Raw genomic sequence first — 12,868 nt, 5'->3', positions numbered from 1 at the left:
AAGGGGGCATTAAATGCAATGACCAGACTGATAACAGAGAAATGAAGTGGGGCTGTAACTAGCTTGGTCCTTGAGGAGATACCAAGAAGGAAAGGATGTGCAAGATAAATGGACCTTCTAAATACCAGAGAGGTATGCAGGTGAAAAATGAGCCTTGTTATCAACATAGGTACCTAAGTCCCTAATGACTGTATCAGTTTAAGTGCTGTATTTCTTGGCTTTGAGGATAAGTCCATTATTAACACATTGTGAAATATAACATTTGTTTAGTCAAGATCTTACTGTCAAATCCAGAATGGCATTTGGTAACCACCCACAGTTTGCCATCAGTAGCAATCTCAGTTAGTCATAATTCCTTAATATCAGATGTCATGTCAGAGAAGTATATACCAAAAAATAATGGGCACATGAGGAGAGGTCTGTGGGACACCCCCAATGATGGATGTATAACTAAAGCAAATACCCCAACCTTAATACAATTATTTCTGCTATTTAGCAAACAATGTATGGGTTAACGTTGAGTTGTGAGATTTTGTCAATGATCCTGGCATATGGGATACTGTCAAAGGTTTTAGCAATGTGCATGTAAGAAGAGTGGGCAGAATGTCACTTATTAATAGCCTCAGTAACCCTTTCAAAGAATTCAACCAGCTTGAGCAGGCATAGTCTGCCTTTTGCAAAGCCAAATTGGTGTCTCTCCAGGGATATGTGGTCTCTTATGTCACTGTTTATTAGTTCAAGTATAACACAGTCAATGGCCATGCAAACAGCACTAGGAACACTGATAGGCCTGTAACTGCCAGGGTCAGAAGAGGGTACAACTTTATGTAAGGGAAGCAGAACAACTACTCTCTGGAACTCAGGATGTAACCAGTGGACAGAAAGGGGATTGAAGAGCTGACAAAGTATTTTTGCTGGGTGGGAATTAACCCTTCTCAGAAGATATCCAAGGACATTGCTAGGATCAGTGGAACTGTTTTTTTTTTTGTTTTTTTTATAAGTACCAAAAAGCCATTGTACAAAGTGATTGATTGAGAGGCAGTGTGAGGAGGTTTGTAATGTTCAGTTTATTTATTTTACATTTGCTTACCGGGGAGGTCTGAGTGGACAGAGCTCTCCATTTTCAGTGGAGGCCAGGGGAGAAAAGCTCAAGAAACAATACTATACATAAGATATTTACATGAGTTCCTCAAACCTGCCTTGGTTTAACAAAAAAAATGTTGATTTTTAAAATATGATGATTATGTGGTTGAGTGTAAGGTATTGCTATGTCCTAGTGAGACAATGACTTGCCAATAGATTAATAAGGGAGTAAAGTAAGGGAAATGGAAGATTGGTAGAGCACCTCCAGAATATTAACTTTACCCTAAATGCAGACCTGCAGCGGTAGCGTTGTTGCCTCACAGCAAGAGTCTCTCCCGTTCGATTCTCAGCTGGAGTGCCTTCTGTGGGGAGTCTGCAAGTCCTCCCTGCGGTCGAGTGACATTCGAAAGACATGCGTAGAATGGGCGTGCCTTCGCTGAAAGTTGGACATCGAGCTGGCACCTCGGCACCCGTAATAAAATCTACTGCCAATCATTAGCGGACTGGAGTTCCGCTGTGGCCAACCCTAACTGGGAAAAGCCGAAAGAACAGCAACTAAATGCAGACCAGCTAGACATTGATCCTTATTTTTTTTCTATTCAAGTATACATATCTGTCTGAATCCTAATATTATTGTTCTTATAAGTTGCATTTTAGAAAGGACTTCTGCTGTCAGGGAGTAATCTGTTAACAAAACTTAAATTAACAGAAATGACGTTTACATGTTTTTTAAACAACATTAATCAGCACATTTCTTTTAAAACTAAGCCAAACAGGACTTGCAGTACCTCTAAGTGTAAATTAAATGACCCACTGATAGGCATATAAGGGTAGATCACAGCAGTAGATCGTTGCTGTTCAACTCCCTCAATATCCAGAGAAATACAAAACTTCAGAACCACTACAATGACCTTTACTGTATGTGAACTATTCAGGTTCTACTCATCAGTTCAACTATTTAGAATCCAGGTATGAGACCAGTTTTCAGCTGCATTGTGTAATACAATTCCTCACCCAATAATCTGTGTTTTCAGTGAGGTACTGAACAATGCTGCTTATCGTCTTGAGGTGGAGCTTCTAGTAAGAACTACTAACCGCAACTACTTTATATAGATTGCTCCTCATACCAACCTTGCTTTGTTCAGTGCAGTACAAAATATTTCAACACTCTTCTTCAAGCTATATCACGTTTCTGCAAAAAAGGAACAATATGAGTACTGCAGGAAAAGTAAGAGGAACAATTTCATTCTTTGGTTTAAATGGTAACCTGCATTTCATTTTACAACTTTAAATGGCAGTTTATAAAAATTAAGTTCTATAACATGGAAAATGCTAATTTCTAGAAAATTGCAAAGTTGTTCTCATTCAAGAAGCAGAGTTAGTGCTATTGAAATGCATCTTCTTATGTGTTCTTCACATTCTAACGTTAAAAGATTTGGATGAAAATTGTGTTTTATGTGTGATTAAGTATGAAATCCATAACAGGAATTAGCTTTTGCATAAAACCTCCTGGAATGATATGTGGATATATTAACATATGACTGTTTGGGCAGTGTAGTTTGTATAATCGTTAGTTTAAGTTGGGCATACGCAGAATAAAATGATGAAGTATGATGCAATTTCTAATGGGTAAAATTCTGTATTACTGAAAGACATTATGAGGTTCTCCTTCAAAAAACTCAAGAGATACTTTGGGTTGCAACAGGATACATAAACAAGTTACAAATCATATTAGCAAACATGGAATTTGATCTGTTTTCATTGCTGCTTTCAGCACGGTTTTATGCAGCTTCACAACTGTGATATTAAAAAAAGTTATTTTGGGACTAGTAAAGAAAACACTTGTATACAAACACAATGTCTGTGCTGTATAAGTAGATAAATAGGAATTGTAATACATGCATTGCATGCCCCATTACATATGTAAAATACAAGCTATAGACCAAGATGCCAAGATGTGTATGATTTTGTGTGTGTGTGTGTGTGTGTGTGTGTGTGTGTGTGTGTGTGTGTGTGTGTGTGTGTGTGTGTGTGTGTGTGTGTGTGTGTGTGCATGTTCTGAGGGAGACTACCAACTTAGCTGCTTGGTTTAGCCCCTGGTTGTGTCTGTAGCATGTGCAGCACAATGAATAAATACCATCATCTGGCTACACAATCGTCAAATATTTTTTAAATGATTTTGCTTTTTTTCAGATCTACTTGTAAGCACTTGCAATAAGACGATTTAATAAGAAAACTTGTTTTACTGGTGCTACCCTTTAAGTTTCTTGTTTCAACAGCTAAGTGTTAATATACTATTTTATATTTAAAATGTGGTAACCATATCCAAATATTTTAAAAGGTGGTGGAGGGAAAGCAATGCTATAACTGCCAATTAACATTATTATTAAAGAAGAAATGAATGACTGACAACAAATATATTCTTTAGATTCATTGGTTAATGTATGGACTGTAGAAACTAGGAGTTGAGTGCATTAAGACTGACACTCTGAATTTTATCTTCACTAAGAACAAACGGGAAGCCTTATAGTACCCATTGCTTTAGAACAGACTTCTATCAGCCTGAACACAGTTCTCTATAAGCCCTATGAGACAACTAAAGCTACAGAAATCGTGTATTTCACGGTCTTCTGTGAATGATCTGACTACTCTTATTCCTGTCATTGTTTGTTTTATGCTTCATCTTGTACTACTTTCATACAGTAAATCACTTTTTCATTTGCACATGCCATTATTAGAGCAGCCTGTTACTTTCACTGTTGTATGACTAGCTATTGAACCTCAGTCTTAGTACTTTAAGGTCATAAGGCAACAACAGTTTTAGAGTGAACCATATAAAAGTGTACAGCAAAGAGCTATGCAAAGGGCTACACAGCTGAACAGAATGAAATGAACTCTTGTTTCAAGTGCAGTATGTCTACAGATTCAAGACCCCCCTCAGATGCCACCAAAGATGACCTAATTTATGCTCAATGCAGCCTGCAGTTACAGTGTGTTCTTAACACATCTAAAGGTCTGGTTTTAATGATGAGGAAACAGAGTTGTAGTGAAAAATATGTGCACTCCCTGTTCTTGTACCATATATGCAGTTAAAATAGCCCTATTATCTAATCCCTCCCTCCGCCCAAAGCATACACCTCTGCATGTAGGTACAGCATGTGCTAATGCTGTCTGATTCTGCCAGATTTCCCCATCCACTACATTTAAACTTCCTAGTGCTTGTGTTTGGTGGAGATTCTTGGTAGCATTAAATGCCCAGAGTTTTCTACAGTTTCTCCTCTATAAAAATACCAGACTGCCCACACTGGTTAGTTCTTTGCTGGTTCCAAAGTCAATACTTAAATATTTCTGCACCCTGCTAAAATGAGCTTGTAGCAGAAAGCTCCAGGACCCTAAATGTGCACAGATCATGATATCCAGATGTGTATTCTCTAGTAACTACAGAGAACACTCTGTACCCAGCAGTTTTTATTACTGCCTCTGCCATCTAAGCCTCAAAGCCTGTGCCTTTCATCTTCATATAGATTGACTGTTGATAATACCAGCAACCTTTCCTCCTGCCTGCCTAACTTAAAATGTAGCATTTCAAACAATTTTAATTCTGTTTTGCTTTAATGACATTTTTTTTCCAGGCAGAATAAATTACATAACCCATGGCATATGCATACTTAACAAGATTTTTCCCTGTGTCGGACTGATGTGTAAAACACAAATCAATAGTTTGTTCTATGCTCCTTTATTATTTTCTTATTCATTCCAAATGGTCTCATCTGAGGTATGCAATGCCAATGGTTAGTTCAATAAAAACAGTTTCAGTCATTATTTATTGAGTGACTCACTAATTGCAATTTCATCTCTTACACCAGAGAAAGCTCAGAAAGAAAAGCTGCTACATCATGTAGAGAAGTACACAGATAATGTGGCCCTTGTCTGTCCGTATTGTTCAGTTTTACCTTAAACTTGCCATTTCATAACGATCTTCATATCTCATACAAAATTGTGCATGTGGAAACATATTTCTTTTATATTCTCCAGGTCCAAAACCATGTTACATTATCCAGCTGACCATCTTAGAAACATCTGTACAAAATAGTCTAAGAAGGCCATATCTGCTATTAGAACATTTCCTCACTATGATTTTCTTAGGTTGCGAACGATCCTACGTCTCTTTAATGACTATGTTATCATTAAAAAGAAGGCTCAGCACCCCGTTAAGATCCTCATGAAACATTTATATTTTTCTGATTACTGAGGGCAGGAATGCCCCTGAGAAACAGGACTTTCTGTCTAAAACAAAGCATCACTTTTTATTTTTATTTTCTCATCTAGCAACAGCTGCATTCAAATACTGTAGAATAAAGTTATGTTATATCACCGTTCTCTCAGCAGTACATGAGCACATCTGTATAACCTTGCTTCCTTTTTAATGGTTAGATATCATCACTCAGTCATTTTTACTGCTTCATTCAGAACTTTTATTTAATGCATTAATCCACCCTTATTCACTGGCTTTCATTTACATACCTTTTCCATGCTTTCACTTCTCATTGTTTACACAACTCATATCAATCTGTTCTGCTTACTACTTGCTTCAAACTCTTGAGCTTGTTTCATTTTCTGGAAGGAGCTACTGCTATATTAGTTTAGCTGCAGAATACTGCCATGTCTGAACATGAATTGCTATTTAATCTGTTTAAAAAAAACACTGCACTAATTATAATTGCCTAGCCTGAAAATAATTTGTGTGCTGCTACTAGCATTGCACTTCTCTCTATTTGGTAAGAATTTCATGGATATTTGTTTGCTTGTTGTTCCCAAAAGGTTGTTGGAAATGTACAGTTCACACTATTTACCTTACATGAAAACAATTATAAATGACAAAATAAATAGAGATTACAGAGCAGACACTAAAATCAAGCTTAAAGGGACCAGCATGTTAGAATGCTGAATGGAACAGATTATGCTGGTTCCAAAGCATACCTCTCAACCTCTTAGCTCAAGAAATATGGACAAAGCCTGAAATAATGACAGATTTTAAATATTCAAATTATAAACTTTGAAAGTTGCTAGAGTGACAGGATTTGTGTTAGCATGCATTTTCTGAAGCATATGAATTCTGAAACTGAAATGTTTGCCATTATCTAGTGACATCAGTCTTTAGTGATTTACCAGATACCAAATTTTATGACTAACAGACCAAAAATATGAGGCTAAAATCTAGACATTCTGTGAAAATCTGGACAGTTGAGACGTATACACTGCAAACGATGTAACCTACCAGTCATGTTCAGGTAGGTGAGACCTTAGTATAGTACACTGCATTAAAACCTTTTCATTTAAATGGTTTTATTTATAAGAGAAGGAACAAACTATCAGTTAATACACGGGTATAGCAGGCAAATTCCATTTTGTACTCACAAGCTCTTAGTGTTGCCCCCCCTTGGGCACCTATGACTTAAAAATAGACAAATCTCTCAAAATGCTGCCCCCCAAGCACTTAATAAATTTAAGGAACATATTCGGCTATTTCCCCTAAAACTATTAAAATATTGTTTTTAGATTACCAATATTGCACTTCTTGTTAAAAGCATTCATTTAGATAGATGTAGATATCATATGACCTGAAAAAAGCCATATTTATATGTTGCTCAGAAAAATGTACTCCGTAGACTACAGAGTATGCCTGGCTATACCCTTGACTTAATAAGAGGTAGTTTGCTCTGAAATAATTACTGTTACAGGGTTTACCGGGAGTTACCAAGTTGATTTTATTTTGAAGAGACAGGTTTGTGATTAGACCTTACACCGAGAACATGCCACAGTGGTGGAGGCAGCATTCCCCCACATTTGTGATCACCACATCCAGTATGTTAGAACCTCTAGTGGCTGTGTGCACTATCTGGTGTTAGTGTTTACAAAGTCCAGGAATCTCTGTACCTGCTAATTTGAAGCAATGTAGGTTTCCACTGGGTAGTTAAAGCCCCCCTATGAGTAGGGTATTTGATTGTGTGGTTTGTGTCTCTATTAAGTTTAAGTACAAGCTATGGGTTTCCTGAGGCATAGAGGATTACCTCTAGCTTACTAGGATATGGTGTGGTGCTTTGTCTGTGATGATTTGCATATGGAGAAACTGCAGTGCATCATCCTGTTTAACCAACCTAGAGGTATGCTTTTTGTTTATGTAGATCGAGACTCCTCCACCTTTAGTCCCTGTTTGTGCAGTTGATGAACTAAATGTGTGGAAGCAAATGAAACCTTACACTGCCAGAGGACTTTCTGTTGCTTTAAACCATGCCTTGTAAACAGCACACATGTCTATATTCTCTAGGGTGAGGAGAGCTTGTAGGGAGTTGAGTTTCTTGTTTAAGCTGATGGCATTGACCTGTAACACCTTAAGGTTTCCTTGGGTTAAATTTGCTGTGTTGGAAGATTTGTCACTTTGACATCACCTAAAAATGCTCTATGGAGTGAATAAAGTTTTGGCCAATATTCTGAAGTCTAGGGGGTAAAGGTGAAGACTACCCTTGACAAAGGAATGTCGATACACTGGAAAATATTAGGGTACAACCTAACACCCTAATAATGGGCGATTTCAACTACCCCACCATTAACTGGGAAAACTATTCATGTACCAACTATTTTCCTTAACGCTTTCTGGAATTCATAAATTCCAACCCCTTGGATCAACTTATCCACACCGCCATCAGGGGCAACAGTATCCTAGACCCAGTAATTACCAACATGGGTGACCAGTGTTCCACACCAGAGGTCAATTCTTGTTGGTCAGATCCAACCAGAAGCTAATCACCCTAGACATCCACATCCCCCCACCTCCATTAGGGAAACCACCATAAATAAATTCTCCAAAGCCAACTTCACACTTCTTAAGACAGAAGTGGCAAGCTTCACGACACCCATGCAGATGGACAATAGAGGTACGACTGCTGAATCCTACACAAATGCACTTTATAAGCACTTACACAAGTGCATGGATCATGCTATCCCTAACAGAACCAAGATGCTGTCCTCCAAAAAAAGGAAGCCAATCTGGTGGTCCCCTGCCATAAATAAACTCTACAACAGAAGAAAGAAACTGCTGCAAAAAAGAGTAAAATCCCATGATTGGAAGAACTCGCTGGTCAGCCTCAGAAAGAAGTTGAGATCCCTCATAAAATCCTCCAAAGCTAGTTACGAAAACAAAATTGCCACTGTTTCTAAAGACAACCACAAAGCATTCTATAGCTATGTCAAGAATCTGAACAGCAACAATCAGATCTGCTCTGAGTTGCAGCACAATGACACTAAATATACTGAACCAACTGATATTGCCAACATCCTGGCAGACAGGTTCAGTGTTAACTTTACCCCCCTCTCACCCCCTAAAGGGCCCATCTCTATACTGGAAGAATGCAAAGTTCCTGTAATCACGGCTGCACAGGTAAAAACCACACTCTCCAAAGCCAAGAACACAGCATCCATTGGACCTGACAACATCCCAGGCTGCGTTCTACATGAACTACAGTATGTAATGGCACCCCACCTAAGTACCATGTTCAATCTTAGCCTCACCTTAGGCTTTGTGCCCACTGAATGGTGCAGAGCAATGCTTATCCCACTCCACAAAGGGGGATCCACCACGGACCCTGGGAACTACCACCCCATTAGCTTGATGAGCCTGGTCTGCAAGGCCATGGAACATATCATCATGGAACTTATAAACAAAGACATTGGTAATATCCAAACTCTGGACCCCACCCAGTTCGGGTTTGTAAAAGGCAGAGCATGTCTCCTAAACCTAATAAACTTCTTTGAAGCAGTCGCCAAAGCTGTAGATGAGGGTAAGGTGGTTCACACAGCCTATCTAGATCTCACCAAGGCTTTTGACACCATCCCCTACTCTGGAATTATAGATAAACTCACTAAACTAGGTATAAATCCCTATGTCACAAGATGGGTTGTCAACTGGCTCACTGACAAAACCCACACTGTGAAAGTAGCAGACTCAAAATTCGACTTCAGACCAGTGACAAGTGGAGTACCACAGTTCAGTCCTGGGTCCTCTCCTGTTAGGTATCTACTTCTCTGAAGTACAGGCTAACACAGAAGGTCTTTGGCTAATGAAGTTCGCAGATGACTGCAAACTAGGAGCCATAACTGAAACTCCTAATGATGTGGACATCCTACAAAAGGGCCTCACTGAGACAGATGCCTGGTGTCAAAGCCATGGCCTCAAGCTCAATGCCAAAAAGTGCATTGTCATTCCTTTTGGTTAAAACTCTGTATCCATGAACTACCACATAGTTGGTAGTCTACTTAACACTGAAAGTGTGATAAGAGACCTTGGGACACATGTGGACAGTAGTCTCTCCTTTGATAATCCCATCACCACAGTAGTCAGGAAATCCTTCTATGTGGCACACCTCATCACAAAAGGTTTCTCATCCAGGAAAAAAGAGGTAATTGTTCCCCTCTACTCATCACTCATTAGACCCATTATAGAGTAAAATGCCCTTTTTGGTATGTACCTCACAAGACAACTACAGCAACTGGAAAGGCCACAGAAATGCCTCACAAAGAGGATTACAGGCCTCAAACAGATGCCCTACGCAGACCGTCTCAAAAAACTCCAGCTTTACTCCATCACATATCACCTACTCAGAGGCGATCTCTGCCTAACATACAAAGCTATTTCAAACCCAGAGCTGTTTTACGTGCTCCACTTAAAGAAATCCGAATCCCTCCAAGCTACATGCTCTAGGGACCTAAACCTTGTCACCACAATAAACAGAATATGCTGGAGGGATAGGTTCCTGTCCCAGAGACTTCCCATACTCTGGAATAAACTCCCTATCTGTATCAAGCAAAGCTCCTCATTAGCACTCTTCAAGAATAATCTTGATGATTGGATGGGAGATAGGAAATTCACTCCGGGGATCACTTCTGTGGCTCTGCTCAACAGGGGCACAGGAAAATAATTTTTTTGGGTGGCGAAAGCCAGGGTACCTTTTTGGCTAGGCTTATATAGGCCCTAGGGCCAAAAGCCTAGTACCTACCTATGAACCTATGTCCTTCCATGCTGACAAATATTGTATCTCCCTAGAATGACACCGGAAACTAAGACAATTTCTAAAATCAGTTATCTTTTGTTCATATTGCAGCTGCATTCTTTGTGAATGTAGAATGCTGCTCAGTGCAAGGCACATACCAGCATGAGATGCATATTCAGAGAGATCAATAATATCTCTCTTCATATAGTCCAGAGAAGTATGTCTTGCAAGGATTATGACTGAATCATGCTAGTACCTGTGGTGCAATGAACTGAATGCATGTGTACCTTAGTGGATCCTGGCTCCAGATAGATAACTAACCATTATCTTCTCCTTGTTCAACCTGGTGAATGGGTCATCACTGGAGTCTCCTATGACAATAGTTTTGAGCAGTGTGTTTGTTTGCCTAATGAGCTTCTATTTTGGGGCCCCCATACAATGGCAACTTAATAGATGCCACAACACGTACCAAGGAATAAAGAATAACCAAAATGTATTAGGATTAAGTACTTCTGCATTGTATAAAGACTTCATCAGAATCGTAAACTAATTTTTAAACCCATATTTATACTAACAATTTAGCAAGCATCAAAAAGGAATGTGACTTCATACGTCTTACTAATGGAAGACATTTAACAAGACAGGACAATATATTAATTATATAAGATATGGGAATATAATTTAAAATCATCCTTCTAGATGAACTAACAGTTCAAATTAACAAAAATTAATATCATTCATTTTATAGGTTAATTGTTTAAAAAAATCAACTAAAATGTGTTAAAGAAAGCCACACTGGTTCAAAACGTTATTACAATGTTGCTGCTCTCATTTTCAGAACTGGAGCTAAAGCTACCTGGTCATTAAACTCTGACAGAACATTAACATTTAATTGCAACTACCACAACACTTCTTGATATTTGAGCAGTGGCTCCCATTGACCCCCCCCCAGGATTAGGGTCAAACTGTTCCAAAACCCCAAATAAAAATCTACTCTGAGTGCACATAGCAGAATACCTATAAAGGGCATTAGTTTCAGACTTTTTGTTGACCTCATACATATGCTCATAAACCCTTTTTTTCAGACCATGTTCTGTCTTCACCACGTAGTAGGAAAAACATACCTGACAAAAAGCTAGATATATCACTCTCTTGGTAGAACAGTCAAAATACCTATTTACCCTAAATGTTTCCCCAATAGTAGAAAGGGACAGTTCACCATGATGTGCCATATAGGCACATTCATGGCACATACCACATTTATAAGTGCCTTTCAACCTATGATTGTCAGTGAGTAGTTTTTTGTTAGTCCCTTTTTCAAGGAGATTCTTAATATTATGACCTCTTCTATAACTGTATAAAAGGGGTTTAGAGAAAACTGGTAAGCCATTAGGCATTGAAAACAGGTCCCAAAATGTAATAACTATTTTCTGAATATTTTATGTATCATGGTGGATACACTGTGCTCTTAGCTAAAAATTTGAAAAAGTAAGTGTTAAATGGGTGGGGTACCAAGTTTGTCCTCCTTTTGGGGACTAGTACATTAAATGATAAAGAAATGAGTGGACCTGACTACCCTGGGTCAAATGAAGAAATGGGTAAGGTGGATGGGTGAAACTAATTATAACAGTCCACTTATTTATTTAGGAGGCACTAAGGCATGTGCCAGAGTACACTTTCTGCAATAAAATCTGCAGGGGAGACCAAGGAATCATATGGCAGTGCTATTTTCAAGGGGCATGGCATTTGATTACATACATGTGGAGGTTTGCCCATACATTGCAGTGGGCCATTACATACTAACATCTTTTGGGGTGAGACCACAACTATTTAATGAATGAGCCATAGGGCTGTCAACCCAGACAATGAACAGGTCTATAGAGGAGGGTGGGACTTGTTGCTATGTGGAGGAGCACCCTAAAAAAGTGACATATATAGAGACTGTCTGCACTCATGTAGGATGGACGTTGTTAAACAATTTGGGGTGATTTCTTCTCTTTAAAGTATATGCCTTACTGCAACTTGATGGAGAAGAAATGGTAATGTCAGTCTTAAATTCAAGAAGTGGCTCAAACTTCACTGGACAGAATGACAGAAACTGAAGGATCCCAAGGCTGGGAAGACTAGAGAGTATTTATCTTTCTTATCTGGGGTAGAGCACTGATTGCCATGGACCTTTTACAAACTCAGCCCCACAGAGGGGTCTGGTTATGTGATTTGTTCAGAGTCATACAGTTAGGCAATGAAGGCTGGGGAATCAAACCTTGCACACCTGGACCATAGGAGACAGCTCATTAACAGCTCCTTAAATCTCTAAGCCAGCTCATAGACAAGTGTAAGATATAAGATGAGATAAAAGTATAAGATGTGCAGCTGCAACCAGAGTCAAAAGTGGACTATACATATGTCAAAATACACTTTTTTAGAAATTAATCTATTTTTATTAGTGATTGTAATACTTGAAGCACAGAAATATTGTATTTGATCATCTGAAACTATTGTCTGACAACTGGGATAATTAGCATGGGAGTGGAAGTATAAAAAAATGCTAAAAGAAGTCCCAGATGGTATAATGCAGTTGCCAAATGTTTTCTGGTGTGGTATATGGGATTGACTTTCTCGATAGGGTGGCCAATAATGCATTTTAAATGTGATCACTAATGCCATTGTTAGCTTTCCTACACTTGGTCAAGTGTAAAGATGGTTGGTTTAAACTTGTCAGTTTCTGTTCCCTGATG

At 38.7% G+C, this 12,868-nt stretch overlaps 1 protein-coding gene across 2 annotated transcripts in view; it reads left to right on the top strand.

Annotated features, from left to right (window-relative positions):
* Positions 1-2,190: 2,190 nt before the first annotated feature.
* LOC122793404 (alcohol dehydrogenase class-3-like) overlaps positions 2,191-12,868 on the top strand; it is a 517,897-nt gene continuing 507,219 nt past the window's right edge. Inside the window, exon 1 of one of the 2 annotated variants that reach the window (XM_044061379.1) lies at positions 2,191-2,311. In XM_044061379.1, the coding sequence (XP_043917314.1) occupies positions 2,294-2,311 (18 nt within the window). In that variant the 5' untranslated portion in view covers positions 2,191-2,293. Of the gene's footprint in view, positions 2,346-12,868 lie in introns of both variants that reach the window. The other variant, XM_044061380.1, reaches the window with a different exon arrangement.

The sequence above is a fragment of the Protopterus annectens genome, chromosome 2.part0 (genome assembly GCF_019279795.1).
Source record: "Protopterus annectens isolate FY-2018-M chromosome 2.part0, PAN1.0, whole genome shotgun sequence".
NCBI lineage: Eukaryota > Metazoa > Chordata > Ceratodontiformes > Protopteridae > Protopterus > Protopterus annectens.
The sequence above is the reverse complement of the archived record's forward strand: the minus strand, read 5'-3'. Positions and strand labels throughout refer to the sequence as shown.